General features: G+C 45.1%; 1 protein-coding gene across 2 annotated transcripts in view; it reads right to left on the reverse strand.

Moving 5' to 3' along the window:
* LOC139232516 (astrotactin-2) overlaps nucleotides 1–17,526 on the reverse strand; it is a 1,052,969-nt gene that overhangs the window by 218,331 nt on the left and 817,112 nt on the right. For both annotated transcript variants that reach the window (XM_070862850.1, XM_070862851.1), the window contains exon 11: nucleotides 1,760–1,901. In XM_070862850.1, the coding sequence (XP_070718951.1) occupies nucleotides 1,760–1,901 (142 nt within the window). The remainder of the gene's footprint in view (nucleotides 1–1,759; nucleotides 1,902–17,526) is intronic.

Consider the following 17,526-nt stretch of genomic DNA (forward strand, 5'->3'; position numbering starts at 1 on the left):
TCCTGATCGGCTCTATATCATTCACAAGCACTAAACTTTCACCTCAGAAATACAGGCCGTAAAATCTATCAGGCTCGAATATCACTTCCAAGATTCAAGCCAAATTACAGAGGGACTCGGAGAAGATGATGTAAAGGATACACTCACCAAATGGCCTGCGAAGAATTTAGATACACAGAAGAGGGCTCAACATAGAAATACATTTATATTAGTGTCTGATATTACAAATGACTTATCATTACTTCAATAAAAAAAATAAAGTTTGCAATGCAACCAGTAAGAATTGACTGTTGGATAAATGTTTGCTGTCACTCAAAGATGAAGTTGCACTTAAATGTTCACACCATGCTTTAGCACCATTTGAGTCTGCTCCAAAACCGCTTGATAGAGCAACACTGTCCCTTCACTATCACCATTTTGAATTCGCTGTTTTAACAAAATTCAATCTGCAGAAATATTAAAAACAGAAAACCTTAGAAATACACAGCAGGTCATTCAGATGGGGACCCTTAGTTAGAAGACGGTCCTGCTGCGTACTTCAAATACTTTCTGTGTTTATTTGCAATTTTCCGCAATTTCAATTAGTTCAGAAATTGATTGAAATCATTCCAAGAGGAATCACTTTCTACACTGTTCACCGTACAGGAATCAGAAGGCACACACTTCCCTTCAAACAGCCAGTATCAATCTTAAACCCCATGGCTTAATACTTTAAAACCTTGATGGGCTTTGCGGTCTGTAATTTAGATGAGGCAATGAGGAAACGAGAAAAAAGAACAGAAATGTCCCAGTGTGAACTATAGAAAAGAAATAGGAAAAATAAGGCCATTGTCAACGAGTCGTTTTAATATCTGGCCACGGCAAAGAGTGGTTGAGAACTTACTCATTTGTAAACATGGGGAAAACTGGCATGCAAACACGAGACTCATCAAACACAAACCTTCTCATGTCAAACACCACTGAGGAATCCAATCCACCAGCAGCAAAAGGAATAAACACAAAAGTGTAACATTGAAATTTGTTCAGCTGTGACTTCTGCAACTGTCAGGGGTGAAGAAAAATAAAAGCACCTTGTGGAGGTGTTAAACACAGCGTGCCAAGTTTTGAAAGACTCCTGTACTAAGGAAAACAAACTTACCACAAAAGATCTTTCCTGGTGAAGAAAAATAGCCACGGCAGGGGAAAATGCTGGAGTTAGCGAGCTGTTTGCACAAGTTTGCAGTGGCAACTCACAATCCAGATTTCCTTGCAATTTAATACAACAACTGTTAGCAGTTTCTGTAGGGATTTTCCACCCAAACATTTTGTTTGAAACCATCACCAAAACATTCCTTTGAAAAGTCCTGTTTGAAAATGTGTGCATGTGTGTTAGGGTTGCCAACCCTCCAGGATTGCCCTGGAGTCTCCAGGAATTGATGATTAATCTCCAGGACACTCCTGCAAGCAACCCAGAAGAAAATCATTGCAGCATCTTTGAACACTTTCATTTATTCATTATAAAAGATATTTGAGATGGGGAAAGAATACTGTTTAGTCAAGATTAGTCCAATCGGTTAACAAAGATTCTGTTCGCTTTCCAATTGGTGTGGGAAGGCAGTGCACCCGGAGATAGACCAATAGCAGGAGTATGGGGGCGGTGCGGTTCGAGGTGGGAGGTCATATGATGAAACCTCTCGGAATACACCCACCCAAAGTTGGCAACCCTAGTCCATGCGCGTGTGTACGAGCAAGTGCTTATGTGTTATTAGTCTTTGCTCACTTGTAGAAGTTGTCTGGTTCCAGGCACTTGAAAATTAAGGAATACGTGGTCGTTTCCGAGGCAACCCCATGGTTCTTCCCCACTACCACGCAGGAGGATCCCAGACCTGAAAGAAGGTCATCTGCAAAGCTCAGAGATTCCCCTGGTAAAATAAAAACACACAACAGAGGGATGAAGAAAATGAATTAAAATAAGCACAGACAAACAAAAGCTTCTTGACATGCATCATGCAAAGTAACTTTGGCATTTCCACGGGCTGTTCCTGCACAGGGGGGAATTGGGTCATCCTTTTTCTCATTTCTTTATTTTTCTTTTAACCGAATTCTTAAGATCTTTTACAGAAAAAATAAACAATGTTCAGAATTTCTAAAGACGTTTTCGGATTCCTGCAGGCTATTATTTTGTTAAAGGTTAAATGTGTTCTGGTCTCTCAGCCATTTTGATTTCTTTCTCTTTAATTTGTTTCAAGTGGGATGAAATGCATTAGGTCTATTTTCCTCTGCTTTTGTGCTTTATAAATAGACGTGTGCATGTGTTTTGTTTTTGTTTTTGTTTAGTTCTGTTTTTCTGTGTGGGGCCACATGTCATAGACATTTGGTTATTGTAATCACTTCATGTTATAAACTGAAAGCATGTTTTGTGCATTAAATAATTGGCTTGCAAGCATTAAGCGACTTAAAAACAATTAGAAAAAGGGAGGAAAAAAACTTTCAGCTTGTAGTGCAACTGTCAGAGGGTATGAACGCTTGTTTCCTTAAGAGTAGGCTGAAGCCATGTATCTTATACAGGTTGAACCTCCTTTATCCAAAACTCCCTTATCCGGAACCACCCCTCGTCCAGAACCATTTCCTGCCACTCTGACATGAACAAATTGAACAAATTGAAGTCCTTCCTCGCTGCCGACTCCCGCAATCGCTGGCCTGACCCTGCGATCCACCGACCCCCCTCCCCCCGCCCCTCACCATGATCTCTCTGCCGCACTCCCAGCCCCAAGCCAGTCAGCTGCGATATCCCCTTGCTCAGTACCTGCACCATCCAAGCTATCGTGACCACCCTTCGTCTGGAAAAATCCCTTATCCAGAACTGGCCAGGTCCTGAGGGTTCCGGATAAGGGGGATTCAACCTGTATAAACAAAAGTCTGCAAGCGTGGGATAGAGGTAATGAGCTGCCAGTGTGGGATATATTTGCAGCTTGATGCTATTTACATTTCATCAATCAGTTCCCTGATTTTACCACCACTGGAAACCCACAGTATTCCCCCTGAAATCCATGCAAAGGATCCACAACAGAAACATTATTCATCACGTCAAATGCACATGATTCCTAAAGAGTAGTAAGCAATAAGGAATTACGTGAATAGTTTTGGAATTTATGCTCACTGGGCTACGAGGGGAGCCTGGGAATTTAATACAATACATTCAACCCTTTGGGTTCCTAAAACAGATGTTTACTGTTAAAGCTTTAATATGATAACTGCTAAAATGTCCACGATAGTGTAGCACAAATCCCTTTTCATTTTCCTTCCCTATATTTTTCACTGCCTTTATTTGTTTTAGCCCCACCAGACACCATTTTGACCAAGATTGCTCTTGAATTGTCATTTGGGAGGTACATATACCAATGTTTCCTCTAAGATGTGCAGTCGCACGGCTGGCCTGTGCTCGAGGGGTCCCATGCAGCTGGTGAGCCAGCCTTTAAATTGAAATTTTGAATGGGCCGCGCAGTCTATTAGAGAGGCCACACGGACCCCCCCCTCTCAAAAATGACAGGGAACATTAGTGAGTACCCCATGTTTAAACTTCTTCCAGTCTAGTTAAGTAGCTCATTTTAATAACTGTATTGCACTGGGAGCCTGGTGAACAGCAACTCCTCACAAATTCTAAGTTCTATCTACAAAAATCCATCAATGTCTCTGGTTGTCCTACATCCTGAATTCACCCAGTTTTCTTCCTTCCTGAAGCCAACCCTAACACAAAATACACCATCACCTCATGCAAAACTGTATTAATCCTGATTCAGGGCAATCTGGAGAGGAAAAAAAACAACTTAATCTTGTAATATAGAGCTCCCCCTAGTGGAGTACTGTGGTAATGAAACTAATGATGTACATAATAAAAGGATCATGTGACAAGGTCACATAACAAGTTCCTGCAGAGCCATCTTGTATGTAGTGTGCTTTGTGATGTCGTGAAGAAGATATCACACATCTCACTTATAAGAAGCACTTTGATGGAATGAAAGCTCTTAGAGTATAAGGTGGAACTTCTGTGTAAATACCTGCAACTCCTGTCACAAGCAATACTTGTTCTCACATCTGTCTTTGTATCCAATTGAAGTCCTTTCATTAACCCCATTTATACAAGTACCACGTTTAACTTAATAGCAAGGCAATGATACTGAAACTTCAATCGGGCCTCTCCAGTCAAGCGCACCGCCACAATCATGCCCGTTTTGGGGTGCCAAGGAATTTAGGTACCTCAGCCAAGAAAGGAGGCTCATAGATGATGAAATAGAGGCACATAAGGTTGCTAAGAGTGTAGAAAATAACAGAATAGTACCTTAAATTAAACTGCGGGAACAGAGCTAGAGACAGTTTCAAACTAGGGTCGAGCACTTTAGGGACAGATATCAGGAAATTTGTCTTCACACAAAGAGTAACCTGTGTAATAAACTATCAAATGAAGGCAACAATCCTGGAATCATTTAACAAACAATTGGATGCTTTTATTGAGTGGCCATTAGAATCTCTCTGGATAGATGAATCAAATGGCGCTTCTCATCCATAATTATCTTGTGATCTTGTGAATGGGGAGAGGCACCTAATTTTGTCCTTACTGAAAGTTCACTCATGCAGCAATCACATGTGTGAAGTCTCGACACTTTTTCCCTTTCTAACTTTGAGACACTTGAGCAGCCAACTGGAGATCTGGTAACTCAGCACAGGCCTGGAATTGGCCCTTTCATGGGCACTATGGTCCACGGTGCTGCACATTTACCCAATGAGCTCTTGGATGAGACCCAAATGTAGTTGACATCTAAGTTAACGGCAGTGTTTCTAAGGGAAATTATGTCTAATCAATATGATCAAAGTGTCAGATTGGAGAGCATCTTGGGGGAGGAGGAGATAATGTGAGACACCAAAAAGAAGAAAAATAAAGAGAGAGAAAGAAAATAGTGCATTTGTTTATATAATGCCTTAGAATTGTCCCAAAGCACTTTACAAAGAGCGAGATTTTACATACCAATCTAGAAAACCAGCAAAAGTTGACCAGTAGCTTCTAAACGGCTGGTATTGAGGTATTGAGATACTGAGATACCAGAAAGGGCCCTGTGTGAAAACATGTGCTTTGTAACTTAAGCTATAGTTACACACAACATTCCATCACTTGTATTGGAGGAAAAAAAGCACAAGTATGTGAAAGGCTGAACAAGGAAATCAGCATGTTGAAGGTACAAAATGGGTGTTGCACTTCTATCGGGATCCACGGTAAACTTCCTTGGAAGAAATGTTATAATAAAAATGCTGGGGCAAAAAATTGCTCAGTCACTCCGCTGATCTTCGGCTATAATGACGGTGAACGAGCAGCAGAACCGCCTGCACCCTGAAAATTTAAAGAGATCTCTGTTTTTTTACGGAAGTTTCCTACTTGCGTTTTAAGGAGCAGATCCTCTGTTCGCTGCGTGTTGATGATGGCAAGGGGACGGAGCCAGTTGATGCTCCTTTAGCTCAGTCGGGACCTGGCAGATCAGTGGAGATCGGTGCGCCGATTAAGTTGGGGCACACCAGCTGGCAGAAAAAGCGAATGTGGGCCCCACCAATGGGGTCCAGCCCAGAGGAAGACTGTAGGGGCGAAATTGCCCAGTGTCACGTTTGGAGGCGGTAAGCTTCCGGGGCCTGGACATTTATCGCCCGGCCGTGAAGTGCCGTTCCCCCAGTGCGGAATTCACCCCTTCCGTCCCTTAACGGAGGCGGAGCAATATTGGAGGCACTTCGTGTCACTGGAGGGGTGTGCCTGGGGCGGTAGCATGGCGCTGAGTCCAGCACCGCGCTCCAGAGCCCAGCGCCCCGCTGACGCGGCAGAATTCCCCTCCCCTTCAATTAAAGGAGAGGGCCACTGCGCAGTCTACAGTCCCTTTGGCGGCCACCACTGGGCCACCAAGGACGCCCTGCCCTCAAATTGGGCCAACAGCCCGGCACCCACAAAGCTGGCGGCGACATTAGCCGGCGCCGGGGCGCAAATCGCAGGACACAGCATTAATGACACAACACCCTCCCTCAAACCTCCAGGGCAATTTCCCCAGAGGCACTATCGACCCCTTTGGCTGGGCGATAACCTCGTTGTGCCCCATTAGCACCCCCCCGGAGGCAGTAATGGGGCTACAAAAAGGGGCAATTTCTGCCCCTATATTTTTTAAGCATTGGCCTCTTTCACAACAAGCTTTGGAGACCAAGGCCAGGGATCCTCTGGGGCAAGGTGGAAACAAAACAAACCTCACCGAAGACATTAATAAACTTGCAAAATGGTCATATCATTGGCAAATGAAGTTTAATTCAGATAAATGTGAGGTATTACATTTTGGTAGGAAGAATAGGGAGGCCACTTATTACTTGGACGGGATCATGGAGTACAAATACACCAATCACTAAAGGTTGCCACACAGGTTAACAAGGCCATAAAAAAAGCAAACCAAGCACTAGGCTTTATTTCTAGAAGTTATGGCCCCAAGTTTCCACATGATTTGCTCCTGATTTTTAGGAGTAACTGGTGTAGAATGGAGTATCTTAGAAATCGGAATTCTCCACATTTAGTTTTCTGCATTTCTTGTCAGGTAGAACAATTTCACTTTGGAACAGAATTTTTTTTTCAAAAGGGGGCGTGTCCGGCCACTGACGCCTGATTTCAAAGTTTCCACAGTGAAAACGTACTCCAAACTAACTTAGAATGGAGTAAGTGAAGATTTTTGTACGCTTGAAAAAACCTTGTCTACACTTTAAAAAATCAGGCGCAAGTTACAAATCAGGAGTAGGGAATGGTGGGGGGGGGGGGGGGTGTTTAAAGGGAAGTTTACAAACATTAAACACTTCAGTTTTACAAATAAAGAGCCATCATCAATAATAAATGATAAATACATCAATAAATCAACCAATAAATCAATCAAAAAAAATTAATAAGAAATAATTTTTAAAAAAATCAATAAATAAAACATTTTCTACTTACCGACTGCAGCACCGGGAGCTTGGGGGGGTGGGGGGGAAGGAGAAGGGGGAGGGAGGCTGAACAGGCCCGGCCCGAGACTTCGGGCAGGGCCCGTCCCCAGCACCAGATTTACAGGTAGGTGGCGTTGGGTCGGGTCGGGGGGGTGGTGGGAGGGAGGTCGGTTCGGTTCGGTTCGGGGGGAGGGAGGGAGGGAGAGGGAGGTCAGGTCGGGGGGAGGGAGGTCAGGTCGGATCCAGTCCGGAGGTCGGGGGGGGGGGCGGGCGGGGGGAGCGGGTGTCGGGTCCGGTCCGGGGGCGGGGGAGCGGGTGTCGGGTCTGGTCCGTGGGCGGCTGGGGGGGGGGGGGGGGGAGCGGGTGTCGGGTACGGTCCGGGGGCGGGAGCGGGAATCGAGTCGGGTCGGGAGGAAGCAGGAGCTGGCCGTGGGAGGAGCCTTAGTCACGCAGCCCCAGTGAGGCCATTCGGCCAGGGCTAGGGGCTGCGTGCTTCGGGCCCCTCCCACACAGTTTCGGGCGCCTGGAGCTACTGCACTTGCGTGCCCACTGTAGCGCGCATGTGCAGAGGTCCCGGCACTGTTTTCAGCGCAGGGACCTGGCTCCGCCCCCCACAGCTCGTGCTGCGCTGCGCTGAGGGCCAGAGGACCTGCAGGGAGGTGGAGAATACGGAGGTTTTTTTTAGGCGCCGTTTTCGGTGCGAAAAACAGGCGCCCAGCTCTGAGGGGCGCCTTTTTCGCCGCGTGTGGAAACTTGGGGCCATAGAATTGAAAAGTAGGGAAGTTATGCTAAACCTGTATTTAACCTTGGTTAGACCACACCTAGAGTACTTAGTACAGCTCTGGTTGCCATATTATAAAAAGGATATTGAGGCACTGGAGAGGGTGCAGAGAAGATTTACAAGGATAATGCCAGAAATGCAAGGATAGCTATATCAGGAAAGGATGAACAGGCTGGATCACTTCTCTCTTGAAAAATGAAGGCTGAGGGGTGACCTAATAGAGGTCTTTAAATTTATGAAAGGTTTTGATAGAGTGTGGGGAAGAGCATAACTAGAGGCCATCAATATAAGATAGTCACCGAGAAATCCAATACGGAATTCAGAAGAGAATTCTTTACCCAGAGAGTGAGAATATGGAACTCGCTACCACAGGGAGTGGTTGAAGCGAATAGGATAGATGCATTTAAGGGGAGGCTAGAAAAGCATATGAAGGAGAATGGAATAGAGGGGCATGCGGAGAGATTTAGATGAGGAAAGACGGGAGGAGGCTCGAGTGGCTGAAACGCCGGCATGGACTGGTTGGGCCAAATGGCCTGTTTCTGTGCCGTACATCTGATGTAATCCTATGAGGGTGGGTGGATGAATGCTGAAGTTTCTGGCCGGCATGGGCAGGAGGGCACCGGAGATATTTCTTGAAGTTTGGCCTTCGAGGAGGTGTAGTACAGATTCACCAGAATGATACCGGGGTTAAAAGGGTTAACATAGGTTGCATTGATTAGGCTCATATTCTCCCGAGTATAGAAGATTAATGGGTGATATAATTGTAGTGTTTAAGATGATTAAAAGGAGGTTAGATAGAGATAAACGATTTGCTCTTGTGTGTGTGTGTGTGTGTGTGTGTGTGTGTGTGGAGGGGTGGGTGGGGCAGGGGGAGTCCAGAACAGCGGGGCATAACCTTAATGGCTTGGCCATTCAGAAGTGATGTCAGGAGGTACTTCCTCACACAAAGGGTAGTGAAAATCTGCTGAAGCTAGGTCAATTGAAAATTTCAAATCCGAGATAGGTAGATTTTTGTTAGGTGAGTGTATTAAGGGATCGGGAACCAAGTGGATAGATGAAGTTAAAGATGCAGATCAGCCACAATATAATTGAATTGCGGATCAGGCTCGAGGGGCTGAATGGCTAACTCCTGTTCCTATGAAGCGGCACTTGTGCTCACCTGTCCCAGGCTAATGAGATGCCCTCTCAAGCGCTGCAAACTACTGTGGGTTCCGGCGCTGGAGGGCAGTAGTGGGTGCAATCCTGGCAGAACCCTGGATCTTCAGCTCCCGTGTATTCTGGTTAATTTTAAGCAATTTATAGTTCACAATGAACAGACTTTTAATCTTAAATAAAAGAAAACATTCTTATATGGATTTTCGACAGACCAACTTCCATAAAGCTACCTCAACGTTCACGGCCCCACATCCTTCTCCCTTTTCGGGTCCCCCAGTCCACCCTGGCATTCTCTGTGCCCACTCCTCCTCAATTCATGCTGGCATTCTGGAACTCAAAACAGCTTTTAGAACGGAAATAGATAGCTATTTGTACAAGGGAAAATTAAAAGCTGAATGGAGAAAGGGCAGGGTAATGGGAGTGGGATAAGTGGATAGCTGTTTTAGAGAGTGCCCACAAGTGTGATGCACCAAATGGCCTCCTTCTTTGCTGTAAAAATTGAATGATCCTCCTTCTATCAACCCGAAGCATTTCTCCCAGCTTCTGCCCTCGCTTCTCTTCTTCATTTCTCTGTCCACCCTTTCCTTCATTACCCCCTTTCAACTCCTTCGCATTTATTTCCATTTGCCCTTTGTTGCCATGATTGCCCCTTCCCTCCCCTTCACTGCCATCCATTCATTACTATTCATCCCACTCCCCTAGCCCCGTTCCTCCTGAATTCGGCCGCTAATGGACCATAGCAGTGCTTCTCTCTCTTCTCAGCACTGCAGCTGATGTCAGAGATTCCGGTCGACAGACCTTGCAAGACCATTGCTGCCATTAAGGATGGTGCTTTGGGAGGGAGGGTCTCCAGCCGGGTCCTTTAGGAAGCCAACTCAGTTAGGAGCAGTGGGAAAGACTGAGTGGCCGTACTGGGGGAAGAGGTCCTAGTCGGTGCTGATTTTTGCCAACGAATGCTAATACACTGATTCGGCCCCCAAATTGCTGACATTGTGAAATGCTGCTGACATAATTGTGAATGATATTATGCGCTTACTGTTATATGGGTAAGCGTGGCAGCAGTTTTGCTCACAGCAGGGTCCCACAAACAGTAATGAGATGAAGACTGATTGATCTATTTGAGATGATACCGAGGGAGGAATGTTGGCTCGCACACCAGCAGACTGCACCGATCTTTTTTAAATAGTGTCACGGTATCTGAAACATCCAGCTGAACAGGCAGGTGGGACTTCAGTTTAACATCTCATATAAAAGCCAGCAGCTCTGAAAAGAAATCGCCTCCTCAATGCCACACAGTCGTGTCTGCCTAAATTATGAGCTCAGGCCCTGGAGTGGAATTTAAATGCTAACTCTTCTGATTCAGAGGTAAAAGTACTACCCACTGAGCAAAATCGATATTCAAAGAAGAGAAAGACCAGTTCCCCAATTTCAGTTGGGGTGTCCAGGGCATTTATATCCAGAGGAGGTGGACAAATCATTAGACATACCAACTTATTCTATTCCTGAGTGCATGTCTTGTGACAAACTCAACTGCAGAGGTCTAAGTGCGAGTCGCCCCCATCCTCTGAATTGAGGAAAAGTGATGTTTTGAGGAGGGATGCAGAAAGAAAGAAAATATCTTAAAAATTAGGGTGGGAGAAGAGAATGATGTATTTAATCAGACATAGGGACAAGCAGTCCCTGGATCCTTGTCGGTTTTGAGTCTGCACACAAGCCAGTAATCTAATTTAATCAATAATCTAAATGAAAAATATTAACTTCATATTAACATTTAATGCACAAAAGTACATCTATGATTTTCAGCACCAACAACAAAACATGATAGGCAGGCTACCAATAAACAGTCTCAGCTATTTAACATTGCAAGAGTGATGGACAGAGCAGCCAGCCTGCGCACGTGAGCAGGAGGGAGATTGCAATGGCACAACGAACAAAAACTACAACAATCTGACTTAACTAAGAAGAAACTGACTCCAAAAATCTGCGGCCCTTCCAGCGGACTCCCATTGTAAGCTCCACGGGAGTTCCCCCCGCTGCCCCCGAGACCTGGAATCGAGACACAAGCCAGGTACCAGACTTGTGGCGCAGTTGCCAGGATGGCCTTGTGGGGGCAGAGCCGCTGCCCACCCCCAAACAAGGCCAGTGGTGTCAGCGGGCTGGAGACTTCCCCATGCCAGCAGTTCCTGCCTTGCCAGGCATCTAAACGGTCTGTTGTAGGATCGGCGGAGGTACGCCTGGTGAAATACAGCGTGCCTCGCCGGCAACTGGTGGCTGTGGGGCCCATCTGGGAGCCTAGCCTAGGATCCAGGAAGAAATAATATGCACCCGGATTTTCTGCGGGGTTTCCCTGGTGTCCTGCCACTTTGGCGGAAAGTCGGTGGAAAACCCAGAGTAAAGTGCCCAAGGATGAGACTTCCAGAAATAAGGAGCTGAATTTTATGCTCTCAGGCGCTTCCAACTGATTTCTTCCAATCTGGGAGTGGGAATTACACTTTTGTTAATTATTAATGTCACCATTTGCCTACAGATGTTGACTACTCTCACCTAAGTGATTTGGGCTCCCTCCCCAGTTGCTCCACAGGAATAGTGGGACATTAACCAAGTGCACATAAGCAAAGTGAATATAGCTAAGTTACAGCACATAAGCGGCACTGAAGGTCACGCAGAAACAACTTCAAAGGTTCACACCACACATCATAACGGTACAACTGTACAAAAATCCTAAATATGGGAATATCAGTGTAAGTTCTTCAAATTCAGTAAAGCTAATGCTGTCCCTACTCTTTCTTCTTTATTTCCAAACACTGGTAATTCCACCAGGTCAGTGGCAGCAATGTTCTATAAAGCTACTTAATGCATTCAAAGCAGGGAACATCTGCCATCTCTCAAAACAGCTGTTGCAACTGCTCTAGAAGCTAGCAGTATGTCTCAGAAAGGTCAGGGCTAGTTTTTTAAAGCTTCATTTTATTAGCTTATATATTATACACAACTTCTTTGGGAGCAAACACTAAATAAAAACATCTGTGACTCTCGGAAACCATCAGCTTATCTTAAGAAGTCTCAAGTTTGTGTGCAAACAACAGTGGGAGAAAAATTAGTTCTAACGGCCAACGTTTCTGCCCTCCAACTGATCGAATTGGTTCTTTCAGCCTCCAGTTATACTTACCGACTGATTTGATTGGTTTCCCCAATCCCAGGGAAAATACAACAACAGTTGTCAGCTGTGGCTCAGTGGGTTGCTCACTCACCTTTGAGTCAGAAGGTTGTGGGTTCAAGTCCCACTCCAGGGACTTGAGCACAAATCTCTAGGCTGACACTCCAGTGCAGTGCTGAGGGAGTGCTGCACTGTCGGAAGTGCCGTCTTTCGGATGAGGTGTTAAACCGAGGCCGCTCTCTCAGGTGGACGTAAAAGATCCCATGGCACTATTTCGAAGAAGAGCAGAAGAGTTATCCCTGATGCCTTGGCCAATATTTATCCTTCAATCAATATAACAAAAAGCAGATTATCTCGTCATTATCACATTGCTGTTTGTGGGAGCTTGCTGTGCACAAATTGGCTGCCACGTTTCCACCATCACAACATTGACTGTAAAGCGCTTTGCGATGTTTGGTGGTCATGAAAATGCAAGTCTTAATTTCTTTCATATCGGAGTAAAACATCCCAATGTGCTTTTATAGCTGGTTTTTTTTGTGAAATGCTGACAAACTGACACATGAATTGAAAAGCTGACCATCCACTTAAAAAAAAGTGGTTGGTCGGCATTTATGTTTTATTTACATTATCACCTCGAAGACAAATCAATACAATAGAACTCTTCAATATGCTTGGTGGGCTCATATTGGGCCTGAATTTGCGGTCGGAGGCTTCCCGCAGGCAAATGCCCCTGAACCGCAAGAAAAGTACGAACCTACCTGATGGTCCCAGAGTCTTGTGGACTCGCAGTCCTGGGCCTCTATGCTTACGCCTGCAAAAAGGCCCACGTATCCCAGGGGGCCAGACCAACCAATCAAAAAGGGCGATCGCCATTAGGTTTATGGGGATTCCATTTACTTACGGAATCTCCATAAGCATATTAGGAATCCCCTAAAAAACACAATTACGCACCAGTTAAATAAAAGTAAATCATTACATGTCCAAAATTAATAAAAATACAAGTAAATTAAACATTTAAAACAAAAATTTACATTTTTCAAAAATAAATTTAAACTGATTAAAAATGATCTAGTACTAATTTAAAAGATTTTTTATGTTTAAATAAATTTTAAAAATTTATATTTTTTTAAACTTTTATGCTGGTAAAAGAAGGCTGTACGCTTGCTTTTATCAGGCATTAGAGTTTTACGGGCATTCGCTATGAAGTAGTTGGGCAAATACTCTTTGCCAGTGAATGTCCATTTCCTGAAGATGCGGTGGATCTGTCAAACTGAAGCTTGACAGGTCGCAAGGTCTGTGTTTTCGCGCATGCGGAAACCAGGAACTTGCGGGGAACTTACGGCCGCATACGCTGTCATAAGCCCTGGAAAATCTGGGCCACAGTATATACCACTCTCCTCACATCCTAAAATTGATGCCAATTAGCATCCCTTCACTGTCAGGTTGCAACTGCCCTTTAAGCATCCCAATTTATTTACACTGTTCTATAATTTCCATGGACTTACTTTGCCTTCATACCAAGCCATCAAACACACACCATGAAGAAACAATCTCTTTCCTGATGGGCACTGCTTCTAAACAAAACATTTTTGGGCGGACAAAGTATGTGTAAAATCTCACTGGACTGTTTAGCATGTTCTCCCAGACATATGGGTAACAGACAGTCACAAACCCTTTGTGTGCCTCTGCAAGCCTGCCAATTGCAGATGGGGCTTAATTAGGGACCTGCAAGTTTTAAGAAGAAAAAAAATGTTTACTGGTAAACCTCAAAAATCCTACAGCTGCTGAATGTGTTCAATGTATCTCCTGTTCAGTGCTAATGTCATGCAATAATGCTAAAAAGGACCCAAGATTCAGTAAGTGTAGACATTTTCTTGGTATTCTCTTTGTGGGGGTTGTAGGGAGGTTGGGAGCGGAGTTGGGGGGTTTGCTGGGTGTGGATAGCCGGGGTAATTACAAGAAAAACTGGAGGCATATACAGTGTGCAGCGCCAGGGACATCGCCGAGCTCTCTCACTCTCTCTTTCTGTGTTTTGCAGTGAGGCAGCACACTCCTATTAACTAGCAGCAGCTTAGCCTACAGCTCCTACCTTTCCCACAGAGACCCGAGTCAAGAAAAAAAAAGTTAAAAAGAAATATAACCGTTTAAACAAAAAGGGTCTTTATTGAATCCTGGCATCGTGCAATGCTTTCCCTCGGCTCTGATTACATCTACAGACAGGACAGAGCAAGGGGGTAAAAAATCAAAGCAAACAAGGAGCGGGCGAAAGAGATGATACAAGGGGACGGATAATCCCAAAAGGTCTTGCAATATATTGTGTGGTACATTCCAACTAATGAGTGACAATGCTGTGCATGTGTCCGCTGCTGTGAAAGAAAATATTGTGCAAAAGGTAGAAGCGTGCATTTGCACAAACCTGAACTTCAAACGACTGCTCCTGGGGCTACTCTTCAGAGGCATTCTTTTGACTGTGGGTACAGCAGGGCTCATTTGGGACTCACTGACCGTGCGATTAACTGTTTCATCTCACTGCACAACACCAGCACTGTTCGTCTTGTACCGGGTTTTTTTTTCCTCTTCTTCAAATCCTCAAATGCTGTTGGGAAATGAAAGTTGCTCTTTGACTTTTGGGAGGGGGGGGGGGGTGTGGGAGCTTGCCTGGGAGGATTGAGTCCCGCTGCCTTGAGGAACCGGCGGGGGGGCGGTGGCAGGTAACTGCATGAAGCATAGCCATCTGCAGCGGGGGGAATGAACCCTGGCTGGAGTGAGTGGACTTTTCTTATTGCAAAGTCTTTTTTTATTTTCCCTGATCGTGGGTTACACAGGTCAGAAATGAACTTCATTCGCCACTAATCCTGCACCTTTATAATGAACAGTGGTTAAATTGCCCCGCAAATACACAATGCGGGGTGGTGGGCTCTTCCTAGACTCAGTCGCTGTGTTCAGCTGCTGTCAATGCGAGGTTGTAGAATAATATGGTGATTGCACAATTCAATTTCGCAGGAGACAGGTGCACATTTCTGTGCTCCTTTTTTCTTATCCAAATGATGCTGACAAAAGGAAAAAAAATACAGGATAAAAGAATCATTTGCCAGTAAAATGTACAGATATCAGCACTTCTCCCTCGCTGTCTCTTGCAGCCAGCATGACAGAGTGCAAAAATCCTTGGCAGTGGTGGGACCGGCATGCTGAGCAATCTCGCCATTAATTTCACTTCAGATCAGTGAGTAGGTTCCAAACGTTTAATCAACGTTCAAGGTCAAGAGTCAGGGAGCTGTGCAAGCAACACAAGCGTTAAGTAATGAATTCCCAAAATGAGGAAGTGCTACAGGGATGAATATGGTCCTTAGCTGCCATACTGCAGTTTCAGTAGGGGGCAGAAGAGAGCAATCAGGAGTGGGCACTTTGAGTGATTGATTGGGCTGTAACTTGTGTCCCCTATGGGCGTGTACGAGGTGCGCATGCGCCCTTAGAAGCCATGTGTTGCGCATGCACGAAAACCCAGAACTTTCAATCTGTCAAGAATTCTCTTCGATGCACCCCTGGGAAAAGGGCCTCCGTGGGCTGAGAGTTGGGCTATTTGTCCAACTTCTGCCCAGCGAATGCCCGTGAAATTCTTAAACCTGCTTAAAGCAGGCATAAGACCTGCTTTTACCAGCATCAGAGTTCTAAAAAACATAAAGATATTTATTTCATTCGTTTAAACATAGAAACATAGAAAAATAGAAAATAGGTGCAGGAGTAGGCTATTCGGCCCTTTGAGTCTGCACCACAATTCAATAAGATCATGGCTGATCGTTCACCTCAGTACCGCTTTCCTGCTTTTTCTCCATACCCCTTGATTCCTTTAGCTGTAAGGGCCATATCTGATTCTCTCTTGAATATATCCAATGAACTGGCATCAACAACTCTCTGCGGTAGGGAATTCCACAGGTTAACAACTCTCTGAGTGAAGAAGTTTCTCCTCATCTCAGTCCTAAATGGCTTACCCCTTATCCTTAGACTATCTCCCCTGGTTCTGGACTTCTCCAACATCGGTCCCGTCAGAATTTTAGATGTTTCTATGAGATCCCCTCTCATCCTTCTAAACTCCAGTGAATACAGGGCCAATCGATCCAGTCTCTCCTCATATGTCAGTCCTGCCATCCCGGGAATCAGTCTGGTGAACCTTCGCTACACTCCCTCAATAGCAAGAACGTCCTTCCTCAGATTAGGAGACCAAACTGAACACAATATTCCAGGTGAGGCCTCACTAAGGCCCGATACAACTGCAGTAAGACCGTCCAGCTCCTATACTCAAATCCATTAGCTATGAAGGCCAACATACCATTTGCCTTCTTCATCGCCTGCTGTACCTGCATGCCAACTTTCAATGACTGATGTACCATGATACCCAGGTCTCATTGCACCTCCCCTTTTCCTAATCTGCCGCCATTCAGATAACATTCTGCCTTTGTGTTTTTGCCACCAAAGTGGATAACCTCACATTTATCCACATTATACTGCAACTGCCATGCGTTTTCCCACTCACCTAGCCTGTCCAAGTCACCCTGCAGCCTCTTAGCATCCTCCTCACAGCTCACACCGCCACTCAGCTTAGTGTCATCTGCAAACATGGAGATATTACACTCAATTCCTTCATCTAAATCATGAATGTCTATTGTAAATAGCTGGGGTCCCAGCACTGAGCCCTGTGGCACCCCACTAGTCACTGCCTGCCATTCTGAAAAGGACCCATTTATCCCGATTCTCTGCTTCCTGTCTGCCAAACATTTAACACATGGGGCTAGAATTAGCACTGGTTCACCGCCTGGTTTCTCGGCGGTATTGGCTGTTTTGGGCGACAACCGGGTGAGTGAAAAATTCCCCAGCTGAGGCACACCGGCAGTTTCGATGTCCTGCTGGGGAGCGGACCGCTGGAATACAACGTCCACAGATCGCCCTGGTGTGATCTTTGGCTGTGCGGGGACCCGTAAGTAAGTATAAAAAAAGTTAAACTGCCCCAGAGGGTCAGCGGAGCTGGGCAGTAGGTAAGTAGGTCTGCAAGAAAACGGTAAGTGATTGGTTTTTTACTATTTATTTACAAAATCTGTTGGCGTGATTTAATTTAAAAGTCTCTTGGGAATGTTTTTGTGATTTTGAAAAATTATTTTTATTCTTTTTCTTGTGTTAGGCCCAACCCGCAGCCTTGGGGTAAATTTTTATAGATTTTTTAAATTTATCGGCCATTTTCTTTAGGCACCGCCCAATCTAGCCAAAATTGTACTTTTTTGCCCAGACTGGGGGTGCAAGGCCCATATTTTTCGCTAGGCGGATTTAAACTTTTTTTTTCGGGATATTTTTGCCGGCGATAACCTTCCCAGCCTTAGCGTTTTATGGGCGGCAATCGGGCACTGGTGGGCTTTGTGGAAATTGTAGCCCATGTAAACTAAGGTAAGGTTATTTTTTAGCCCCTTTAAAACATTTG

This window comes from Pristiophorus japonicus, chromosome 20 (genome assembly GCF_044704955.1).
Source record: "Pristiophorus japonicus isolate sPriJap1 chromosome 20, sPriJap1.hap1, whole genome shotgun sequence".
NCBI lineage: Eukaryota > Metazoa > Chordata > Chondrichthyes > Pristiophoridae > Pristiophorus > Pristiophorus japonicus.